General features: G+C 47.1%; 1 protein-coding gene across 2 annotated transcripts in view; it reads right to left on the reverse strand.

Annotated features, from left to right (window-relative positions):
- Positions 1 to 1,490: 1,490 nt before the first annotated feature.
- Positions 1,491 to 25,262, reverse strand: part of KSR2 (kinase suppressor of ras 2) — a 518,358-nt gene continuing 494,586 nt past the window's right edge. Inside the window, exons 18-21 of one of the 2 annotated variants that reach the window (XM_063593706.1) lie at positions 24,906 to 25,037; positions 19,631 to 19,760; positions 18,130 to 18,263; positions 1,491 to 15,657 (exon numbers count right to left, since the gene is read on the reverse strand). In XM_063593706.1, coding sequence (XP_063449776.1) covers positions 15,651 to 15,657; positions 18,130 to 18,263; positions 19,631 to 19,760; positions 24,906 to 25,037 — 403 coding nt within the window. In that variant the 3' untranslated portion in view covers positions 1,491 to 15,650. Of the gene's footprint in view, positions 15,658 to 18,125; positions 18,264 to 19,630; positions 19,761 to 24,905; positions 25,038 to 25,262 lie in introns of those variants that run through there. The other variant, XM_063593707.1, reaches the window with a different exon arrangement.

Consider the following 25,262-nt stretch of genomic DNA (forward strand, 5'->3'; position numbering starts at 1 on the left):
CCATTTACAGATGAGACAGTGGAGGCTCAGAGCAGCTAAGTGACCTGGCCAGGGCAACATAGCTTGCACATGGCAGTGCTATTTAATAGAATTAGACTCCAGCCTGTCAATCTGCTCCCTTCCAGCGCATGCTGAGAAGAACTTACCAGGACAGATGAGGCCAGTTCTTCCATCTCTCAGCAGCAGCTCCTCTAGGGAGGGGCCTGGGAGTTCCAGTCAGATTTGCCGGATAGCCTGTTTCTCCATCTTCAGTTATTCTGCTGTCGAATGAGTTGAATAGTCCCAGCCTCACTGGTTTTCCAGGTCAGGTGAGATCTTGTTTCATAAAAGCACTTTATAAAGTGGCTTTTAAAAATCCAAGGTACTTAGAAGCCCATCATGCTGTGTGTGGCCCCAAGAGGGCTATGAGCTTTGGGTTCTGAACTTGGGGTGGGCCAGTTACTTCATCCCTCTGCACCCAGCCTTCACATCTATAAAATGGAATTGTGTGGTTGTGGGGATTAATCTGGGCACAGATCACATGCTCAGTGTGGAGAGCTGGAGTTGTGTGCACATCCGTGTATATTTCTGCATTCACACAACGAATTCACAGACGAATTTCTGCATTTGTCCCTAGGGGAGAGAATGCATTTTTGCCGGGCTGGCTGGAAGAATACTTGGCCAGACTGTGATAACTTGGATTACAGTGCAGGAAACATTCACTTCCTTCCCCCTCCCACTCTGGGTGGAGTTTACAATACTGTCCTATTGAAAGGCTCAGTTATTTGACTTGCTTGACCCAATGAAATGTTAGTGCATATGGTTTGAGATGATGTCATGAATGTGTCTCTACAGGCTGGTTGGCTTTTTTTTTTTTTTTTTTTTTTTTTTTGAGACAGGGTCTTGCTCTGTCACCCAGGCTGAAGTGCAGTGGCACAATCATGGCTCACTGAAGCCTCAACTTCCCAGGCTCAAGTGATCCTCCCACTTCTGCTTCCTGAGTAGCTGGGACTACAGGTGACTGCTGCCATACCTGGCTAATTTTTTTTTTTTTTTTTTTTTTGTAGAGATGAGGTTTCGCCATGTTGCCCAGGTTGGTCTCAAACTCCTGGGCTAAAGCAATCTGCCTGCCTCAGCCTCCCCAAGTACTGGGATTACAGGCTTAAGCCATCATGCCCAGCCTTGTTTGGCTCATATGTTCTGATGATCTTTCATGGGAAGAGCATGCCCCAGGGAGTTTCTTCTTCAGCCTGGCCCCTGAAACAGGGAGACATGTGGAGCTGACTTGAACTTGACCTGAAGCCTAAAGAGGAGCCTCTTAGGTAAACCCAACCTAGAATCGCAGACCCACGAGCACGAGGATAAATGTTAGCTGTTGTAAGCTATGGAGTTTGGGGGAGGCTTGTTACACAGCATTACCATGGTGATAGCTGGCTGATACACTGGCCAATGTCATAATTCAAGCTTCTTTCTGTACAACAGACAACAATAGAATTCAGACCTGTCTTGGCGGTAGTGCAATGCAGTAATTCTCAAATTTTTTATTGGCATAAATAATTCAGACATTGGTTTCTCACTAAACATTGCACTAAACACAAGAAACAACAGGCTTGCCGGCTCAGAGGCACACAAACTGTCCAACAGCCCAAGTTAGAAATACTTTTTTTAGAAGTGTAGAAAACTTTATAAATGATTCTGTACAAATATACACAGTGGACCCTCCATCCATCTGGCCTTTCTTTCCTGGATGGCATCTGAATAGAGTGTTCTTTCTCAGCAACAAGACATTGGCAACAAGTGAGAAAGAGAGAGACAGAGACGGAGACAGACAGAGATAGAAACGGAAAGGAAAAGAAAGAAGTGGCCCCAAAAAGGAAAACATGAAACCACCTTCTTACATCAACTCACTCTGCAACAGTCGACACAAACAAACATGGAGAAAAGAATATGGACCATCGGTCCGCGTTGGTCTGTACAAGAATTAGTCTTTATATATATAATATATATGTATAATATTTATAGGTCTATATACTTTGTGTATAGAAAAAGATAACAGCATAATTTACATATAGAGAAAGCCTTTTTACAATTGAGGAATTTTCCTAAGGTCAGTAACTTCAAGAGTAATCAATCAAATTAATCATGCGTTAAGTCTGTGGAGTGGATCCTGGTACAAGATCAAGTCTCAGAGAGAGCGAGAAATGAGAGGCTTGGGGTGGAAACGTTGACCACCTAAGTCTGGGATCTTCTCTGCCTGGTCCAGGTATGGTCAAGGGCACAGATGTAATGTGACTTGCCTTATCTGCCCCAGTCAACTTCTGCTTTGGGATCTGGAGGAAGAATGTTCTGTTTCTATGAGGACCTTGGTGGGGTGGGGGCTGGTCTTGCCAGAGACTCTCTCACATCCTAAGAGACCTCTGCCTTGTAGACGGGGGTAGGGGGTGTCCTTATGACACTTGGGCATCCCTCCCCATGTTCACCAGGACACAAATATCTAAATAAATGGGTAACACCCACCACCTCGCTATTCTAGTCCCTTATTTTTCAGGAATGTCCCCCTAGAGGTGGGATTCTGAGGGAAGTTCATTTGGGTGGTTGAGAAGAAAAGCCACATTGATGAAGCACCTACTGTGTGCCAGGTATTGCGTAACGTTATTGACATTCATTATTTCATTCACTCCCTCCAATAAACTCAAGGGTTAGTGATATATTAAGTGCTCGTGGGTTGCACAAAGCTAAGAAAATTCAAGGAATACTCTGGAGGGGCTGCTGATGCTGAGAAAGTGTTGATGAAATCATTATCCACAATAGACAGTGGCTCAAGAAATGCAAATTGAGTCAAGTTGAAGCAGATAAACAAGCCTCGCTAATTTGCAGTAGCCACATATACCCTGGGAGTCTGGCGGTCAGCAAAGATGCTTTGTTTTCTGTCTTTCAAACCCTGACATATATTTATAGGGACAGCAAACACACCACTCCATCAACAGGACTGATACATTCTTTCCCATACTTCAGGCTGTATTGCAGGCTTGGCCTGTGGCCCACTATGGCCCCTAGGTCTTCTTCAGTCATTTCTGTAACAAACCAGCATTTTGCCCATCATACCTGAAATGTTTAGTTAGAGACCCTCAGTGTAGGCTCTTTCCATAAATACATTTCCACGTTCACACATGTCCTTGACCTCAACACTTCAGGGGCCTATTCATAGAGTGATATGAACTGTCCCAGAAAGAGGTTTTTTGCTGAAGAAGGTTTTTTGGCATGGCAAGACAGAACTGGGGGCCCCAGAGACATCAGAGACACAGGTCGCAAGAGTCGATAGAGGGAAAGTGAAGCAAAAGAGGAACAGGAATGAAAATGCATTAGAGAGAAGGGCTCATGGCCAACCCATCTATAGCCAAGATGCCCATGGACTTCAGGACCCAGTGCAGGGCACTAAGAAATAGAGACACATCCTTCACTGTGTGGAGGCAGGCAGAGACAGAGACAGACACAGAGACAGACAGAGAAAGAGAGAGAGAGAGAGAGAGAGAGAGAGAGAGAGAGGTCTGTAGAGCCAGAGAGGGATGCAGAGCAGGCCTGAGGTGGCCTGAGTACTGGTCTGACTCCAGCAAGCACAAAACTCTCCTCAGACATCTTCCCCCACAGGACACCAAGGCTAACAGTAGGAACCAGAGCATGCTGGGGAAAGAAGTCAAGGTCTCCACATCTGAGCCAGGGCACCCTCTGTTTGGAGATGGAGACTCCAGGGTCCCAAAATCAGGCTTTGGGGAAAGCAGGGAAAGGCAGGCAAGTGCCAGGGGGCAGGATTTTAGCCACTTGCAGTTACCCTCAATAAATCATGATCTTGCCTGAGTCCACACATAGGCTATTCCTTCTGTCTGACACACCGTTCCCTACCATTCTACTCAAATTTCAAGACAGGGTTCAGAAGTCTCCTCCTCTGAGAATCCTTCCTGGAGGGACTTTTTCTGGGTTGGGAGCTCCTGTGGGGCCTCGGGACCCTACTGGAACTCCTCCCTCTCTTCATCGGACTCCTAGTACCCTGAAGGCAGCACCCACTTTTCTCCATTTTTTCCAGAATCACAGGAGGCACTTAACAAATATTTACTAAATGACTATATAAAATGAAGATCTGGGGAATGAAGGGACAAGTTTGCTCCATGCTGGGCTCTGCTGAGGGTGTAGTAAATGGGGCTGGGGACATGAGCCTTTGAAATACAAGCAAAATTTTCTTAGAATCCTTTGGCTGCTCAACTGTAGGCATTTGAAATCCACCAATGTACCCAAAAATAGGGCTATGAGGAAACTAGAGGACCGGGGCCCAGAAGCAGTGCCTTGTGGAATATGGGACAGCTATGGGAACTCATGGAGAACAGAGACTCCAAATTGGATGCCATCTTGGAAGTGGAGTCAGAGAAGCTCATGTGACAGCATGCCTGACATGCCACCATATGGGCTTCTGGCCTCTGTGCTCCAAGCCTTGGGGCTTTATGAGGATTGATTCCAGACAGCAAAGTCAGGGTGTGTTTTGATGGGGTGGGGAGTACAATCTATGATATTCCTTGATAGGTAAGGACCGCAGGGGTCCTCAGGAGGAGATAGACTTCTGAAAAGAAGGAAGAAGGAGCCAGGCAAAGATTTATGCATCTCACAGTTGTGCAGAAGCCTGACCAAGGACAGCCCCTCCCTTAATGCTCCAGTCGAGCCAGGACTGTCCAGATAGCTTTGAAGAGGCAGGGTGTGCAGTGCTCCCTAGAAGGCTGGCTAGGAGGGAAAGGGGGCCGGGGCAGGGGGCCTCGGTGTGGCAGGGCAAGTACCTTAGAGTACCTTGATGCCCATGCTGTAGCTACATAGCAGTTACTTGAACTTACACAAGTTCATATGTACCCATCTAAAAATTATTACTTGTAACACATATAGAAAAATAAGCAGAGGAAAATGGCTAGAATCTTACAGGACCAATACATTACATTAATTGTCCAGGACGCACTTAAGCTGCCAATGCCCCAACCTGGGCAGGGCTGTGTTGGGGAGAGGTTGACCCCATCTAGGGCAGAGCCCCAGCCAACTCAATTGTCTTCTTGGAAGGTGTCCCAATTCCCAAAGCAATTTTCCAAGATCTGGTCTGTTGCAGTGCCCGACTCGTCCTCTCTGTTACCCTTCCCAATCCTGGGACTGCCGGAAGCTCCAGGGATTTGATTCTAGGGGTAAAACAGCTGGACCTACAGAGGCCATCCTCACCCACTGCCTGTCTCCATGCCCAAATCAGTCACACGGGACTGGACAGAACTGCCACATCTTGTCCAGACTGTCTATGTTGTTGCTTCATTGCTACCAGAGACAGCCATTCTAACCTGGCCTGACTCTCTTCTTCACAGTGAACTGGGAATTGCAAGGGAGGTAGAAAAGGCCCTTCACTATCTGGGAGACTTTCCTTCCTGGGGAATACAGAAGGGCTTTCCCTGAGTAGCCTCAGAAAGCAACACCAAGATTGCCGGATGCAAGTCTCAAGATTTCAGCTCAGCAAGAGGATCTGCTTCTTAGAAGGGCTGTGGAAGGATGGAGAGAATGACTGGAGATTTCAGCCCCTGTCCATGCAGACGGTGAAAGGCAAGTCCACATTCTCCTTACCTAGACAGCCTTCAAACCACTGGTGATGCTAACTAGTGCTTTAAAAACCTATTTCCCTGCAATGTTCACTTAAGGAGTCCCCTCCTTGTGTTTTCCTGTTCTCCTCTGATTTCCTTTCTCCCATGGAAGGTTGCAGATGGCAGGATGCCGGATTTGAATCCTAGTCGTGTGGCCTGGAGACAACTCAGGGGACATCTGGCAATGTCTGGAGATGGTTTTGGATGTCACACTTTGGATGTCAACTGGAGGCTTTTGAAATCCACCAATGTACCCAAAAATAGGGCTATGCTGGAACTAGAGGACCGTGGCCCAGAAGCAATGCCTTGTGGAATATGGGACAGCTATGGGAGCTCATGGAGAACAGAGACTCCAAATTGGATGCCATATCAGAAGTGGGGGTCAGAGAAGCTCAGGTGACACCATGCCTGACATGCCACCATATGGGCTTCCAGCCTCTGTGCTCCAAGGCTTGGGGCTTTATGAGGATTGATTCCAGACAGCAAAGTCAGGGTGTGTCTGGGGATGTTTTTGGATGTCACCAGTACCAGGTGCTACCGGTGTCTTGTGGGGAGAGTTGAGGAAGCTGCTTAACATCCTCCAATGCCCAGGACAGTCGCCACCTCAAAGAATTATCTGGCCCCAAATAGCTCAACAGTACTGAGGTTGAGAAACCCTGGCTTAGAATGAACATCTCTTTATCCTTCTCTTCCTTTAGATCTTGACTTAAATGTCACCTCCTCAGAAAGACCTTTGCCAGCAGCTCTCCCACAGTATACCCTCTCCCATGTTTCTGGTCCCCCGTGAGTTTTCTTTCCATAGATCTACATGAGTTGCAAATTTATATATTTGTGGTTGGCTTGCTTCTTGTCTCTCTTCCCCATTGGGCTTTAGGCTTCAGAACAGGTGAGACATTGTATCACTCATCACTGAATGCCCAGGGTCTAACACATAGTAGATGCTCAACAAATCACCCACTGAATGAATGGTTGGTGAAGAAATCTCTGTCAGAGAGGACAGAGGTTCACTGAATTCCAGACAAACCCAGAATGCCAGCATCTGTGTGAGGACACAAAGACCTCTCTTCTACCTTGTTCATCCTGTCGCCCACCACTCAGAAAAGGCCTCTGGTTATTGTTGGCCTGTATTTATTTCCTCCTGATATCTTGGTACCAGCCTTTCCAAAATTCTCACTGTAGTGCTGGAGGTCAGGGTATTTTTAAACTAGAAGAACTAGCCAAGCTGTTTTTTTTTTAAGTGGTGGAAAAGAAAAACTAAGATTTGTTTTTAATCATTAGACTTTCAAATCTAAGAAGGCGCGATGCAAATAGCATGTTGGCATAAACAAGTGCTGCCCGCTCAATGGAGGGAGGGAGCCTTTCTTCCGAGCTAATTTAAGCTAAATACATGGCAGCTATTTTTCATCTCTACAACTGTGCAACTTTCTCCTCAGTTTACAATACAGGGGAGATATTATTGGGCAGAAGTTGGATGGGGGATAAGTGAAGACGAGAAGGAAAAGAAGAGGCAGTGGACAAGAAGGTACTCTCAGCCACCGAGCTGGTGATTAGAGGTATTTCAAGAGCTCAGGAGTAGAGCTGGTGGTCCACTAGGACCTCAAGATCTTATCTGGGTGGAAACTTGATTTTGAGCCTTCCATTCAGGGAAGAAACCAAAGAGCAATTGGAGTCAGGCTCCTTTTCCTGCCCTTTATATGCAGCACCCCCTGACTTCCCAGAAGCCCAGACTGAACAGCAGAAATTTTACAAACCTCCTCAAGAAAGAAAAGCCCTTGCAGCTCTCCTGCACACCACCACGCACACTGTTATTCCTTAAGGCCCCCATATGCCGTGACTTCCAGCCCAGCTGTTACTAGACTGGGCGTAGCATTCAGGCCTTGTGGTGAAGCCGTCCCAGAAGATAAATGATTTTTCTCCAAGCAGGCAGATTACCGAGTAGGATCATACACAGAGTCTTAGAGACAGAATCTTTCTTTCTGCATTTTCCAAGTTTCCTAACTGAGAAGAAACATCTGCAGAGCGCTGATAGACTGTCCACCAACTACAGCCCAAATGGCTTGGCTTCTGGAAGTTTCTGAGGCCTGAGTTCTAAACCTACCTCTGCCTCTTAGAAGGGACCTGACTTAGGGGAGTTTATTATAGCTTCCCTCTCTGGGCCTCAGATCCTGCTTCTGTGAAAGGAGGAGAAGAGTGAGATAAGGGAGGGTCACTCATATCCATCTTAAGTGGTAACTTGAATGCCCTGAAGCTACATCTGTGATCAGTGGGAAGGCATGCTGTGATGGATTAATGATGTCTGCCGAGAGTACAGGAGGGGACACTGGTGGTAGATCCATTACATATTTGTACTCCTTGGACCAGATCTTTATCCTTCTAGATCTTAGAGGTCCTTCTAGATCACCATCTCAATGACTTGGTTGAAGATGAAAACTCAGGTGAAAACTTAACCCTTCTGAGGGTGTTACATCTTATATACTTTTCACATTGGCCTCCAAGCCATGGTATGTTGGAGAAGCCACCAACACACAGCAAATTTGACCCCTCCATTGGAAGACACCATCAGCCAGATGTGGTGTTCTTGTTCATGGAACCACTGTCCACATGGATGGAATCGGGGTCTAAGCTACCTTTCTCATCTCCTAGCAGGGTCTATGAATGCTAGTGGTCAGCTCTTTTCTGTGGGCCAGTACATTGACATTGCCTCCTTCAGCACCATGTAAGGTATCAAGTCTCATTCACAGAGGTTGACCTTGTTGGAGATTCAGAAACAAGCCTGGGAAAGCTTGGGAAGAACAGCCTCCTATCAGGCATTTAGAGATTCAACCACACAATAGTGTCTTAAAAGTTCTGATAAGTCCTGCAATCAAGAAATTAGTTTCATTTTACCTAAGCATTTCCAATGCATGCTTGTCCCAGGACCCTTTCAATAATGCAAATCCAGCTAGTTTTCCATGGAATGAAAGGTCTATGGGACATGCTTGGGAAACAAGGTCTTATTTAGATCAGGCACATTCTAGACAGAGTCCATCTCCTCCAGCTCAGTCCTCAGTGGAAGGAGGACAGCCATTCTCAACCCCATGAGATGAATCCTTCATATTCTTGGTGTTAGGAAATGGGAGCTGCATGATCCCAATGAGTGGGAAGGAAGGGCCCTTTCTCACCCCTGAGAGGGAAGAGCACTCACTGACGTACGCCTCTCAGGAACACGGGACCACAGTGCAACATCCAGCAGGAGAGACGGAGGGGATAGGAAGCCTGGAGCAGGGATACTGGAGGGACCCAGGAGGGACTCCGCCAACCCAGATGTACATTTCCTGGAAATCCGGGCTGCTGCTGGCAGCCTATCAGTTTGAGAACATAAGTTCAAGCTTCCGTGCAAACTCCCAGTATGGTCCCTGCCAGCCCCTGCACCCTCCCTTCCACAACTTCCTGCTTTTCCTCTCTCTCTTTCCTGGTTCCAAGTTGCCAATAAGTCTCAGAGGCTGGGATTGTAACATCCCCATGAGCAGCTGGGCATGAACCCCTCGACCTGGAGGTGGGTTCCTGGGAATGGATGAGCCCAAAGACTCGTTTTTAAAATGCTGGGTCTGCAATTTGGAGGCTGGTTTCTGTCCCTGTACCACAGTTGCCCCATTGAAACGAGAATAAGACTACCTATCTCCCCAAACCATCATAGGAATTCCAGCCTGGCATGTAGTAAGTGCTCTGTGAATGAAGGCTGTTCAGGGTGGATTGTTACTCTGCCTCCTAGACATCCTGGGCCACCTGACTCAATGGGTCGCTTCATACGTCACAGATATTAAACCTGGCAAACTGGCTCAGCACAATGGCTTAGCCCTCTAATCCCAGTGCTTTGGGAGGCTGAAGCAGGGGGATTGCTTGAGACCAGGAGTTCAAGACCAGCGTGGGCAACATAGCAAGACCCGGTCTGTACAACAAATAAAAAATTAGCCAGGCATGATGGTGTGCACCTGTAGTACCAGCTACTTGAGAGGCTAAGGTGGGAGGATTGCTTGTGGCCAGGAGTTCGAGGCTGCAGTGAGCTATGATCATGCTGTACTCCAGCCTGGGTGACAGAGCAAGACTCTAACTCTAAACAACAACAACAAACCTAACAAACTCATTGGGGTTGATATGGCACCCACAACATGGTCTGGCAAAGGGGAATCCCAATACCACCCAGCCCTGCCAATGGTGCCCTTCTAACTCCCTGTGCCAGGGTCTTACTCTTACCCAGCAACCCTCTCTGTCTGCATTCTGTAAACATTTCTTGAGCACTTACTATGTGCCAGGCACTACTAAGAAAGTCCAGGAGGTCACTGGGACCGCAGATTTTCCATCAACCTCCTGCCCCACTACTGGTTTCAAAATTAAACTGGTAACAGAATGCGTATGGATTGCAGGGCCTCGAGAAGGGAGTTTGGGATTTGGGTTAATATCATAGTCAGGCACTGACCAGAGAGGACAGAGGTTCACTGTGGCTCCACATTCCAGGACCCAGACTGACATTTGCTGCCTGTCACTCCCCTTGGAGTTCAAAGTGATTCCCTTGCAGGTGTGTGCAGGTGAGGGTGAGGTGGTATGGGAGGAGGTGAGGCTGGGAGCCAGGGAGAGTGGCCGCATGTGTCTGCCTAGGAACTTCCCCACATCACAGGCAAAGCCAAAAAAGGAAACAGCGAAATGTAGCTCACCAAAATCCACTCCTTTGTCAATGAACAAGAGTATAGATAAAATCAGATGCTGTGTCACCAACTGCTTTGGATAGGGTCATGAGGCACATTCAGGGGTCAAGTGACAGTCCTGCTACAGACAAGCCACTTACACAGAGGCTGTTCCCATACAGCCACAAAACTGAGATCCAGAGCTGTTGGAATTCAGTGATGGGACATGTTGATTGGGGCAAGCTTGGTAAGCATGACAGCAACAGCCTGACCTTGTAGACCAGGAATTCTGGGGAATCTATCTTCAAGGGGACCTGGGTTCTACAGTGGAGGACCAGTCAAGGCACAAGAGAAAATGTCTTAGAGGGTGTTATGAGTTGTGGTGTCCCCAGATCCTTCTCCAACCAAAAAAAAAAAAAAAAAAAAAAAAAGACATGTTGAAGTCCTCATTCCTAGTACCTCAGAATGAGACTTCATTTGGAGAGAGGGTCTTTGCAGATATAATTAGTTAAGATGAGGTCATACTTAAATAGGGTGGGCCCCTAATCCAATGTGACTTGTGTCCTTATAAGAAGATGGCCATATGAAGATAGGGACACACAGAGAGATGATGAGGGCAGGGATTGGACTGACACAGCTGCAAGCCAAGGAATGCCAATGATGACCAGGAAAGCACCAGGAGTTCAGAAGCCGCCAGGAAGGATTCCCTTACAGATTTCAGGGGGAGCATGGCCCTGCTAACACTTTGATTTTGGACTTCTGGCATCCAGATGGGTGAGAGATGATATATCTGTTGTTGTAGGCCCCAGTGGGTGGTGGTTTGCTGCAGCAGTCCTAGGAGCCTCACGGAGGTGAGGGGGGCTTGGGGATATGGTGGCACAGTAGAACAAGACCAGCCTGCAGGGGATGGATGGGTGAAGTGAAGGTAGGCACAGGATGAGGATAGGGAGGGCATATTTTGGGACTCAAGATTGAGAACCAGTGTGGGGAAAGAAAGCCGGGGATGGGAATAAAATCACAGAGCGTTGGAACCCTAATCTAATAAGATTGTTGTCCTTATCAGAAGAGGAGGAGATACTGGGGATGTGCAGTCACAGAGGAAAGGCCACGTGAGGTCACGATCAGAGGGCAGCTGTCTGCAAGCCAAAGAAAGAGGCCTCACCAGAAACCAACCCTGCTGACACCTTGATCTTGGGACTTCCAGCCTCAAGAATTGTGAGGAATAAATTTGTGTTGTTTAAGCCACTCAGTGTGTGACATTTTGTTATTATGGCCACCCTTAGCAAACGAAGAGTTTTAAAGTCCAGGGAGTTGGTCCAGCCTTCAGGGCCTGAATTGCCTCCATATCACACAGGCCAAGCAGTCAACATCTGCTCCACCCTATCCAAGGACAGGGAGTTCTCTACTTCCTGAGGCAGCCCGCTGCATCTTGGGGCAAGCTGGCCTTCTTCCGCTGAAACAAGTTCTCTCCCCCTCCAACTTCCTGTTCCTCCCCTGAGAGCCATATCCAACCCTCTCTATCAAAGGCTCCTGTTCCTCCCCTGACAGCCATATCCAATCCTCTCTATCAAAGGCTAGCAAAGTTAGGAAAGGGCCAGATTGTAAATGTTTTTGACTGTGTGGGCCACATCGTCTCTGTTGCAAATAGCTGGCTCTGTCACAGTTGCATAGGAGCAGCCGTGGTTGTGTAAATGGAGAGGTGACTGTGCTCCAATAACATTTTGTTTATTGACATGAAATTTGAATGTTATAGAATTTTCATGTCATGAAATATTATTCGATTTTTCCTCAATTAAAACATGTAAAAACCATTTGGCAGGCTGGGTATGGCCTATGGGGCATAGCCTGACAGCCTTGGGTTTAGATTTCTCAAGATAATGATTGGCCTGAGCTCCGTGTCTACTACTTCCTCTGTGTGCCTTTGATGATCAGCTGTAGGTGGGGATGGGAATGGTGGAAGGTGAGATAAGGCTGGTTTTGTGTGTTTGTGGGGAGGGGCATGATGTGTGTATATGGCATGGGAGGTGAGAAAAAGGGAAGAACTAGGTTCCCTGGATACAAAAGTCTAGTGATCAACATCAGTCAAGGGCTTCTATTGACTGACAATCCAAGGTAGCTGTGGAGACAAGTGGATGGGGTGAGGATGGGGGGTCCATGGCAAGATGAAAATTTTCTCTTTGATCAGTAAAAGGAATACCAGGACAAAATGGATCTAAGCAATGACTTTGGGTTTCCAGCTTGGCTCTGGGGATGGGGACACAAGGGGCATGTCCTCCCACAGGGGGCCAAGAAGGAAGCTCCTTGGTTTTATGAACAATCTGTATCCTGGAAGAGTTGGGTGAAATTTATGTGCAAATCCACATGCCCTTTAAAGAAAGCTGAGATGTTTCTCTCTGCAAAGGCAAGGCTTCCTGGTGAATCTTCACCCTGTGGACTGGTCCCCTTGGGAAACCCATGTATATGAGGGTTTGCTAAAAGCAAGACTGACTGGAACAACTCGCTGCTGAGTCAGTGACTTATGTGTACAGGGCACCTGTGTGCAGCTGTGATGGGACAAGGGCAAACACACAAATCTTGGTCGTGTCATTGTATAGAATGAGTTGCAGGTGAGGCTGGTAATTATGATGTAAAAATATACAGCCTCTTTCCTCTTTTTTTTTCCTCCCTGCGTAAGATGAATATAACCTCCTCCCAAAACCTCATCAGTGAATAAAGATGGAAGCCAGCAGGGAAAGCAGCGGTTTGGTTCTTCCTGGATTTAAATGTGTGCAAATTAAAGCTGGTTTCTCAACAAGTCAGGGCGGTGTAGAGGGGACAGGGTAGGGGTGTCAGGAAGGCACTGAAGGCCAGGAGCCTGGCCTGGCTGCAGCAGAGACCAATGCAGGTGGGGACAGAGTAGTGAAGTGGGGAAAGATCGAGAAGTCAAGAGCAAGTGACTCAGATTCAGGGATGGACCCAAGGCACCCTGTTCCACAAAGGGCTGGGTTTTCACCTGGATCACTCAGGCCCTGTCCTTAATCCCAAACTGGTGCTCATGAATGAATGGAAAAATCAGCTGTTGGAGATCATGCTAGGCCTTGCCAAAGGCTGTGGTTGGACATTTTAGTTAATTCTGGAAACAAGAGAGGCAAGAGTGAGAAGGTGCCAGTTCTTGTGGACATTTCAGCTGCAGGGTAGTAGACCCTGGCTGCCTCTTCCCTTCCTCATATCCTGTCTCTTGGCACAAGGGAACATGACAAGGACTGGAGCCTGTGGACCCAAGAAGTCCTGGTGTGATGGAAGAGAAGTGAGTGGTTGGGTTTCAGGCACTCAGTAGGCTGCTGGGCAGAGCCAAGACAGGTGCAAGTCCAGGCCCAGGGCTGGGACACAGAGTGTTGTGTTGGGATGGGGAGGTGTCCATTGACAAGAGCCATCCCCAGCAACCCCAGAGTGGCTGGGGCTCAGGCAAACATATATAAAATGCCTCCAAGACACACACACATCGTCAAGCCAAGAGCCATAGATGTCCCCAGAAGAGCAGTGTCCGCTTAGGAGCAGCCCAAGCCGGGGTCTTTAGTCCTCTAGTCCCAGTAAGCTGGGAGTGTTGGAAAGGCAATTCAGGAGGGCCCTTTGGGAAACACAGGGGTTTCCTGTAGCCAGGCTCCTGGGAAGCATGACTGATCTCACCATTCTTCCCGGTTTGGAAGCAGGTTTGGCCCCCAGAGCATGAACCAGTCTGGGAGCCACCCAAGGTGGGGAAGAGATCCTCACAGGTCTATTTGGATTTTGAAAGTAAGATCAGGTGGGGTTTTTGAAGTTCCAGTTCCTCTCTCTGGCCCTCTAGGAGGGAGATGCCTGGACAGATAGTAGCTACAAGAAAACTAAGGCCCAGGTAGTACCCAGGAAACACAGAGGGGCTGTGGCCGCCCTGGGCTTCCTGTTCACTGCCCAGATAATCCTGCTATTGCTCTGCTTGGGGACAGATTTCCCTTTTGTATCAGGTCACATGCAGGGGGTCAGGGCTTTGAAAACATGGGCAAATGACCCAGAGGTTCTCCTCTCCCATCTGCATGCCCGGCCTGCTCTCGGCATCCTTCCTACAGAACACCAGGGGCTTCCCCAACATGGTCAGGAAGAGTCGCCGGCCCAGGTTGGGATCAAGAGGAGGGAGGGAAGGTGGGGCACTGAGGGAACACACACAGGTGAGGGACACAGGCTTCCGATGGGGAAGCTAATTGAGGACCCCGCACCAGGCTAGAGCGAAGAACGCAGAAGTGTAACAAACATCCTCCCTTTGTGCTCCCCCAACAGGACTCCTCAAGGGTGACAGGCAGGGAAATCTTTTGCAAACGTGTTATCATAGGTACAACCACATAACCCAACATGGACGTATCCCAAGGACCCGCATCCACCTTGGTGGGGGAATAAGCTTCACTGGTGTGAGTAGCAGAGAAGAGGGAAGAAAAGGAATGTCCTAGAACTCCCTGCCCAGAGCCCTGATTCTCAGGGACCAGACTTCAGGGGGTGCCCTGAATGACGGTGAGCTCTAAGGAGCCCCTCAGAAGTCATCTTGGCTTTCCAAATGGCAAGGAGGTGCGGGCAGTGAGGTGAAAAGGGATGCTACTCTCAGAGAGCAGGAGAAAACAGCAGAAATGGGGGAATAGGTCCCCCAGAGAGACCCAGAACTCAAAAGACGTTCTAACTTTCCTACTGTACTTCAGAGCTCTATGCAAAGGTGCCACACGCCATGACAGGCTTGGGTTGGGGTGTCTGAAAACAGATATTTCCAAAGGAACGAGCTTAGCCACTCCCGACCTTTCCTACTCGATCTTGGCTCAGTAGCCTTGACTAAGCTGCCACTCGGCTCTGTACCCTCCTCTTAGCTTCCCAGATGGCACAGCTGGAACCTACCACACACAGACAGAACTGGGGAGTGCCCCATGATTGGGACAGTCTGGCTCTTGCTTGTCAAGGGGAAACAAGAGTGAACAACGTCAAACACACAGACACACACACACATAGCCCCGTCTGTGAGCCCCCCCACGTGGGGTCTCCTGTCCTAGTCCCATAGCCCAAAGGCACCACGTGCAGCCTGCAGTGCTCTCATTAGTGCTGTCCCCTGGGCCGCACTGATCAATAACGCATCACCCTGGCTGGTCCGGTTCAGTCCTAGCTCGGGGGTCCCCAACCCTGCCCGAGGAAAAGGGCTCAAGTGTGAGGTGCAGGGAGGCTGCCGAGCAGTTGTCCAGTGCTCCCAGGTCGGTCGGGGTTGGTACCCTCTGATGCTGAGTCTCTGGCCTCCTGAGCTGGCAGAGGACAGAGTAGGGAGGGAGAGGTGACGGGAGCCCAGGCAGCTGGGCGCCGTCCCGATGTCCAAAGGTCACAGCCTGGAGTGGGGAGAGAAGGGAGAGAGTGGTGAGAGGTCACAAGGACATGATGATGTCGTCCGTTGTGAATGAGCACCCTCTCAGAGGGCCAGGTGGCTTGAAATGAACTGTTCCTGTCTTCTGCAAGAAGACATGGAAGAGATTTCTGTTAACTGAGTTCTTACTATATGCTGGGCTCTGCACCAAGTGCCACACACCTGATCCCATTTAAGCCTGAGATGAGCCTGCAATACAGGCTACTAATATTTTCAAAGATGAAAATAATCAGAGACGAACTTCTACGACAGAATCATACAATTTCACAGATGAAACCACTGAGGCTCCGGGAGGTTAAGTGTTTTGCCAAAGGGCACGCTGCCAGGAAGCAGCAGGGTCAGGATTTGAACCCAGAACTTTTCCCACTTGGGCATGGACTAGGAATGGTCATCTAGTGTATGGGGCTGGGATAAAGCTCCGTAACAGCTAGAGAGGCAGGAAGAGGGGGTGGGACTGGGATCCACACTGCAGCCTCCTGCTATAAGCAGACTTTGATGTCCACTGCAGCAAAAGGAACTCATTTATTTTGTTGACTGCTGTATTCTCACTGTTAGAACAGTGTCTAGCACATAAAAGATGTTCAGTACACATAGGCTGAATTAAAAAAAAAATGAATGAATGGAAGAGGGAATGAATGGAAAATTCCACTGAACCCAGCATCCTATTCTGCTAGACCACAGGGTTTCTGGTCCCGTGTTTGTTTTTTTTTCCAGCCCAACTCCACAATAAAATATAGAAAGAGAAGCCTCCTGCCTTTCCCTCCAACCAGTAAGCTTTAAGTCCCTCTCTTCAGTTGAACTGCTGGGTCCTGCCTGGAGCTCCAACACTAATTCTCTAACTTGCCAGCACTCCTTTAGCTGGGCAGAGTTTTTCCTTGTTAAAGCTTCCTTCTGTCTGTTTTCATATCCAATCCATTGTAAATCCTGCCAGGCTGCCACAATAGGGCTCGGTCTCCCTCTTGGCAGATGACAGCAGCTGAGCTACAGTGAGTACCTGCTATGTTGAGAGGCACCTGCTAACCAGGTGCTCTACACGTGGCCACATGGGACTTGCACAGCATTTCTGCTAGAGCAGTTTCACTGCCCTCACCTTTCAGAGCATGAAACTGTAGCTCAGAGAGGCCAAGTGATGTGCCCCAGGCCACACAGCTATTACGTAGTGGAGTGGCAATTTCAATCTAGGTCTGTCTGTAAAGTTTATGCTCCTTCCAATGGTCTGGGGAAGGATAAGCCCCTGGGGAAAGAAGAGATTCCATCCTTCAGGTTCAGCAAGCTCAAATGGCAGGGGAAGGGAGTAAAAAAGAGCCTCCTAATGTCCACAGCCCCCAGGGACATCTGCTCTTCAGGACGCCACCTTGGGGAACTTCATGGGAAGACTCTGACAATGGCTATGGTACACCACGCACACAGGTGGGAGTATCTGTATCTGTGGGTACTGCTTGTCTTTAGAGGGTAAGCCATGGCAGTGCAAGTGTGTATATACACATGTCTTCATGTACCATGTAATGTGATTGTGTACCTGTGTGTGTATGTGTCTGAGTCTGGCTATGTATGCAGGCTTCCGTGCAGGGATGTGCGTTCATGGAATGTTTTTGTATATGGATGTGTGTGAGTATAGATCTGAGTGCAGCTGTGTGTGAATGAATTTGTATAGAGGTATGTTTTTAAGTACTGCTCCTGTGTCTGCATGAGTGTGAATACCTGACAGTGTCTGTGTGAGTGTGCCAACCGTGAATACCTGGGAGCAACTGGCAGAGCCATGGGGAGCCCTCAGCAGCCTCATCTGGGCCTGTCTCCCTTTTACCTTCTAGAGAGCTCAGTCATGGAAGCTGGGGCTGGCGAGGGAGGTCCCAGAAAGAGATGCCACACTCATTATCTCAGATAGAGCTACTGATCTCCAGCCAGAAACAAGGGGGAGGAGCATGGTCTGGAGCCTCTTATGAGGAAATCAGAGATACTTCTGGTGAGAAGCTCAGAGCCTTTCCTGCTCTGGCATTCATGCAATAGAGAATGCTGGAAGCTGAGATCTGCCATGACAGGGGCAGGCTGCTGGCTCAGAAGGAAGAGTTCCAGAAAGCTGGGCCTCGTGGAGGGGTACTCTGAATACCTGACATATGGGGGGCTTGGCAGGTTCAGACATCACCTCATTGCATGATGCTCAGACTCATCAAGGCATCAATCTTCATCAGGAAGAGATAAGCAATGAGAAACCCAGGGTAGCTGCAGGACCCAAGACCCACAGGACAGACTCCAGCACCCAAACCCCAAAACAGACTCCATTGAACAGAAACCTAGTAGGGAAGAGTGGTTGCCGAAGGGTGGGCACATGGATAGGAGCTTGTTGGGGGAGGAGTAAAAAAGATGCAGAGGGGATCAAAAAGGTGACAAAGGGCAGAGGACAAGGCAGTGGGGAGAGACGCTAAGGGAGAAAACCTACTCTGCAGACTTCCAGAAATGTCCAGGGTGAGACAGGCGACGGTTTCGCTTTGGCAGTTTCTCCAGCATGTCCATGAGCTTGGTGAAGGTAGGTCTCTCTTCTTGTTCAAAGGCCCAGCAGAAGAGAAGAATGTCCTAAATGAAACCAATGTGTGGTGATTACACATAAATGGTGATTTCTTGATTACTCTTTGGCATCACATTTGGTCTGCCAATTTGTCCACTCATCTGCCCCATTTCCATATTCCTCCATCATCCATCCATCCATCCATCCATCCATCCATCCGGTATGTGTCTACACATCTACACATCCAATCAATTCACTCTTCCATCCTTCATCCATCCATCCATCCATCTGGTATGTATCTACACATCTACGCATCCAGTCAATTCACTCTTCCATCCTTCATCCATCCATCCACCCATATATGATCCATCCATCCATTCATCCACTCATCCACCCATCATGCATGCATCTATATATCCACCCATCTATGTCAATTCACTCATTCATTCTTCATCTTTCATTATCCATCCATCCATCCGGCATGTATCTACACATCTACCCATCCATATCAATTCACTCTTCCATCCTTCATCCATCCATCCACCCATATATCATCCACTCATCCACCCATCATGCATGCATCTATACATCCACCCATCTATGTCAATTATCTCATTAATTCTTCGTCCTTCATTATCCATCCATCCATCCATCCGTTTACCATCCATCCATCCTTCTTCCCATGTACTTTCTGAGCCCAAATAACAACCAGGTAAGCTCTCTTCTAGAAGGTCTAGGATACACTGAGATCAACAATACTTCCCAAACAGTTTCTTGACATTTCTCTCAAGAGAAGGGATAAAAGGGAATCCTGGGGTCTCCATCCATATCTCAATACTATAAGAGCGCTTCAAAGTCAGAGGAGAAAAGTTACTTTTAGTAATCTCTTCATCACCTAGGTGCAGGTCATCTTTAGAAACATACCACATAATTACTCCTTCTCTGACTTATGTGTCTTCTGATCAAAAGAGAGGATTCCTCCTGCTGTGTTTCAGAGGAAGATTGTTAATATTAATATATACCCAGGCTTCTCTGTTTCTGTATGTCTTGTTCTGAGTTAGATAATGCCTTAAAATTATTATGTAGATGCAAATAAAATTGGAACCATTAATATTTGTGATGTTTTAATTCATATCTTTTAAAAATACCAGAAAAAGAGAGATATATTGGTTCTACCTAACTCAGCAACCCACAGTTAGGAAAAACCTGACCACGTGTTACTGTGCCCCTGGTGGCAGGTACCCGAAATTGCAGGCACAGTGCAGCAGCCTTGCCTTTTAAGCTTCAAACTGCCATCTGACAAGGTTGCAATGCATATTTTTTTGGTCACCCTATGGGAAAGAATTTGTAACCTTAACACATAGTAAAAAGAAGGCCCATGACTGTGTCTGTGTCTCCCCTCATCCCCCAAGTCTGGCCCTATCTTGGGACTTACCGAGATTTCTTTTCCCATGCCAATCTGGCTGAGGTTGGGTTTCATGCCTGTGCCCATTTGCCAGATTATTGCCTCTGCTGGTTGGGTCTTGAAAGGCCATTCCCTGGCGTGGAGTTCATACCAGATTGTGCTGTTGGCAGACGTTGTTAAAGGGGTGTTGGTGTGGTGTGTCACTTGCAACCTTGTACCTCCATTATTAGCACACACCCGCCCAGCCAGTCTCCTGGCACCGATCCTTCTCCCCAGTTTCTTCCTCATGGGGTTGGTATTTTGCCATGTGCGACATACCTAAAGCTTTCTTAATGTCTTAGAAGTCATGTTTATCCCAGGATATCTTCTAATGAATAGTTAAATATAATGTGGTTAGGATCTCTGTCCCTGATTCTACTTGCAATGATTCTAGGAAATCATTGCAAATAAATGAGGGATACAAAAATTTATTTATAAGGATATTCTCTAAAGCATTATATATAATATTGAAAAAAAGTAAAAATAACACAATTGTCCAATAAGAGGAATTGGTTATATGCATTATGGTAAATCCATAAAATAAAATGAAATGCTGTATTATTATTAAAACATTTCAAATAAATTTTGCTGACATAAAAAATGCTCAATATATAACCTTAGGTAAAAAAAAGCAGGATATGAGACTGTATGTAGGGTTTGATACTGCTTTTTAAGAAACCATTATATATGTATGAACAAGAGAATAAAGTAAAGCATAGCAAAATGTTAACAATAACTAACACTGGGTGACAGGTTAGGATTTTTTTTCTTTTATACTTGTTCTTTTTTTTTCTAAGTATAAACCACCCTGCGGAATGGTGGAAAGAAAAAAAGAGGTTTGACAGTGACTTGGGTTCAAGTCCTGATTCTATTTATACTAGTAGTATAATAGGGTAGGTTTCCTGGGTATGTCACTTCACTTCTCCAAATGCAGGTTTTCTTACCTGATAAATGAGAATAATGACAACATTGCAGTGGAAGGATGTTTATCTGGGACTCAGAATGCCAAAACAACTCCATGCTAGGATTATTCTAGAGGGATTTACCACATTATTTTCTGTTTCATAAGTCATGACATTGTAATTAATGGAGAGAGGATTGCTCTAGTGAGTAGCATGTGCCATGAATGGGGTGATGGGCCGGGTGGTGCATAAATGATGCTGTGAAGTGTGAATAGCAGTGAGGACCACACTGGATGAAACAGGATGCTAGGGTGTCACTGAGCTGTATCATGGGGACAGATCTCAGCGCTTTGAGCACAAGATTCCCCAACTTAGGAAATATCTGAAACAATCCTAGAAAGTGATCTTTCCTCCACTCTAAGATTTCATGTCAGTTTGCTTTAAAGAACACAAAGCACTCTGCTATCCTTTTTACTAATCAGAGCACTGTGTCAAATCAACTATTGCTAGGGTTTCACTTCGTAGTTACATCTTCCTTCTACCTGACAACCTTATACCTCTGGGCTGGGGAAAGGGGTGGTGATGCTCAGGTGTTGGGATGTCAAGTTAGATGATCAGAAAGCTCTCAAGAGAAGGTGCTAAAAGATTATAGTTATCATAAGAAATAATAATGCTTATTGAGGTTTTACTCTGCACTAGGCACTATTCTAAGTTTTTTTGTGGAGGGAGGTCTATTCATCATGTCTGTTTATTCTGATGCTTTGACTACTTGGGGCTCTGCTGACCCTGGAGGGTCTGCCCCTTCCAGGAACAGCCAATTCCTGGAAATAGTAAAGTGCTCACCTGTGAGCACAGCTTTCACAGGCTAATCAGATAATCCAGAACTCACACTCATACTGCCAACTACCTCCTTAATTGGGCTTTCAAGTTCCAGGCCAATATTCCCCAGCCCCTATACACCAGAGCCTGCTGAAATCATTCAAACAAGCCAATCCTAAGTCTTCTTACCCTGCCTCCCCTGCTCCTTCCCAAGAGCCACAATAAAGGCTCTTCCCAACGTTTTCCTCACATTTCCTCTGCCTCCAGACGGACCCTGGTGCTGCCCCCTGTGGACACTGCATGGTGTGGCATGCCCCCTCTGGGAACTGTGAGTAACAAACCATCTTTTCAAAGGCGACTGTTGGCCTCATGCTGCCCGAATAATAACAAAACCTACATTTTAAAACAGGAGGCATTATTATTAATATTATCCGCCTTTCATAGATGAGGAAACTGATGCCCAGAAAGGTTGTGTGTCTTTCCCAAGATAACACAGCAAACAAGAAGGGCAGCCAGAAGCTGAACTTAGTCCATCTAACTCCAAGATGGTGCCACTGGCCAACGTGCTATCCTAGGAAGCTTAGACTCCATCCTATTTAAGAGTCCTTTGTAATCAAGAAAGTGCACAATTCGGGAGGTGCGAGCTTGTGGTTGGTGATTGGAGTCTGGTGAAGGAGGCATAAACAGACTCATCCACCACTCATGTGAAACGGGGAAGGGTGTTTTGAGTTATTCCCTGTGCTGGGTACCTTACAAATGTTTTCTCACTCAATTCTTAGAACACCTCAATGGATTTATTATCCTTGATTTACAGTTGAGAGAAATAGGGCTTTGAGTGGCAAAATAAATCCCAAACCCATTGGGACTCTATGGTTAAAAGCTCCAACTCTAGAGTACAGGATATTCCAGGTGAATCTCAGCACCATCATTCATCACTGTAAGGCATGTCACTGAGCCATCTGAAGCCTCAGTATTCTCACCTGTCAATTGGGAGCAACATGGTATCTGCTTCCAAGGGTGCTTGTAAAAACTGTGAGACAATGCACATAAAAGGCTTAACACAGTGCTCAATCCTCTTTAAAAAGTTCATTTTTGTTCTAAGTCATTTCTGAGCACGAGGTTCCCAAGCAACAGGATGCACCTAATTGGCAGGAAACCAGAGCGCCGGGTCCTTCGGAATTCAGCAGTGTCAGAAATAAAAGCCTCATTAAAACTTCCTTTTAAACCCAACTTTCAAGAGAAACTCACTTTAAGGAAAAAAGATTTGCTGAAGATGAAAACTCCAGCAGAAAACCAATTATTCTGGTACATTTTGTTAATCACATTTTTTTCTTTTGCTAAATTTACACTAAACTATACCAACTTAATTATTGCAATTTGGTTTCAGATAACAATATCTAACTAGATAAAGATTTGGGCATAAAATAATCAGGCCAACTGACATCCTCTAAAGGGGCCCAAGCAACAGATGTTGAGAATTCTGATCTTCCAGAAATATCTCCTCAGGGTTTTTCAGTGAGGATGCGGTGGGGGCCCTTTTCCAAGGAAGACTGTCTCTGTAACGTCTCTCGGTGGTGCTAAGTCTAATTGCACTCATCTGCAGGCCTGCAACTTTCCCAAACAGCTTCCCCAGTGTTATCTCCCCCAGCCCTTGCAACCACATGTGGACAAGGTTAGGCAAGGATTTGCATGGCCATGGGAGCCTAGAAGCCTTTCTGGCTATATTTTCTCAGGGCACTCTGCCCTGCATCCTGGCACTGTGTCCTAGGCCCTTCTTCTCCTTCTGTACTTCCAAAGACATCTCATTCTGTCTGTGGCTGCAGTTACCTATTTTCTGACAAGTCCTAAACTCCTCTTTTCTATACCAGTCGTGTAGAGGCAGCTGCGTTTTGGTGGTTTCATTTGTCATCTCCACGATAGCTCAAACTCACTGTGTCTAAACCTGACCTCTTTTCCTCCCTGGCATGCCCCAACCCTGCTGCACCTCCATGGTCTCCACCTTAGTGAATGATGCCACTCTCCACCTGCTTGCTTAAGGCAGCTATCTAGGCACCACCCAAATTCAATCCATCATCAAGCTCTATTGCTTCCACCTCCTATGTGTGCTTCTGATGTCCATTCTCAGCTTTCATACCCACAGGCTCTGATTCAGTGAAGGCTGCCAGCATTTACCTGTGTATTGGACACCCGGCCCCCATCCTCTCCTTCTTCATTCCATTCTCTACTCAGCAGCCAGAGTGATCTGATTGATCTAAAACTCAAATTAGGATTATGTCACTCCCCCTTCCCCCAGAGCTTAATAACCATCAATGGCTCCTTAGTGCACTGAAGATGAAATGAAAACTCCTTAACTCAACCTTTAAGTCCTTGCAGGATTGACCGTGCTTCCCTCTCCAGTCTCTTATCTCACCACCCCCAGCCTAATTTTTTTCCTGACTCTTCATCCATCAGCTCCCTTTCCTCCCCCAACCCTTCTATATATTATTCCATGTGGGCAATGTGTTCTCTTTTCTTTTTGAAACTTTTTGCACATTCTTTTGATCTGGAACACCTCACCCTGCCCTTGTACTCAACCTTTAACTTAGGCTCAGGATTATCATCTCCTGGAAGCCCTCCCTGATCTCCCAGATTGGATTTGGTTCCTCTTTTATTCCCACAGTCCTGTGTTTATTCTCAGAATAGCATTTATCATACTTTGCTAAAGTTGGATGTTTCCTTATCTGCCTTCCACTAGAAAGAGAGAGTAGGGGCCTCTGGTGGTTTTAAATATGTCCAGTATATTCTTTGATATTCCATTATGTATAAGATAGAGCTTAATTCTCCTCCCCTTAGGTGTGGACTGGATTTAGCAACTTGCTTTCAACAAACAGCATATGGTAGGAGCAATGATATGTAAATTTCTGAGACTAGATCATAAATGACAATGAGGCTTGTAGCCACCATGTTGTGAAGTCATTCAAGTAACCTATACGCAGGCCCAAGGGTTGAGGAACTGAGGCCTCCTTCCAACAGCTGTGTGAGTGGGCCACCATGGAAGTGGATCCCCAGCCTGCTGAGCCTTCAGATGAGACCACAGCCCTAGCCAATATCTTGACTGCAACCTCATAAAAGCCCACTCAGAACCACTCAGCTAAGCCACTCTCAAATTCCTGACCACAGAAACTTGAGATAAGAAATGTTTTCAGTGGCTAAGTTTTGGGGTAATTTGTTATGTAGTAGTAATGAAGACAACACTGAATCTTGTATCCCCTGCATCTGCTACAATCCTAGCACATAGTAGGCAGCCAACAAATAGCTATTGAATAAGTAAATGAGTTGGGTAACTTGTTAAGGCCACATAATCCATTAGAAACCAGACACACAAGTTTGTTAGGGTCATTCTTTCTAGTATACCCTCCTCAGGTTCCTCCATTCTCACCCAAAAATCCAGCCACCTTGGCCCTGTAGACAGGTACACCCTGGCCCTTCCAAAAGCACTGAAAGACTTGAGAAGTGCCCCTCTGCCCAGGCTGTGGCTCTCAATGGCCAGGGCAGGGCCCACTTACCCAAGGGCAAAGACGTCAGAGTGCTTGGAGAAGGGGAGCTTATCCTCCTCTGTGTCGGGGGACAGCTGGCGGATGATCTCTGGTGCCAGGTGGCATAGCCAGCCATTCTGGATGCGCAGTTTGTCCTCCCGCCTGGAGAAGCAAAGCACAGGATGAGCTCTGTTTCATAGCCCAGGGCAGACCAGTGCCCCTGGCACTGACCCTACGTCCCTGGAGCCATCTCTGCTGCCCTTCTTGCTTCCCACATTGAGCACTGCCTGACCACCTACTGGAGGCCGAGACCCAGTAGTAGGTGCAGAGAAGGCTGCTCTAGAGAAACACTCAGGACCCAAACCATCATCGAATTCCATTGCCTCT

Source organism: Pan paniscus, chromosome 10, assembly GCF_029289425.2.
Source record: "Pan paniscus chromosome 10, NHGRI_mPanPan1-v2.0_pri, whole genome shotgun sequence".
Lineage (NCBI taxonomy): Eukaryota > Metazoa > Chordata > Mammalia > Primates > Hominidae > Pan > Pan paniscus.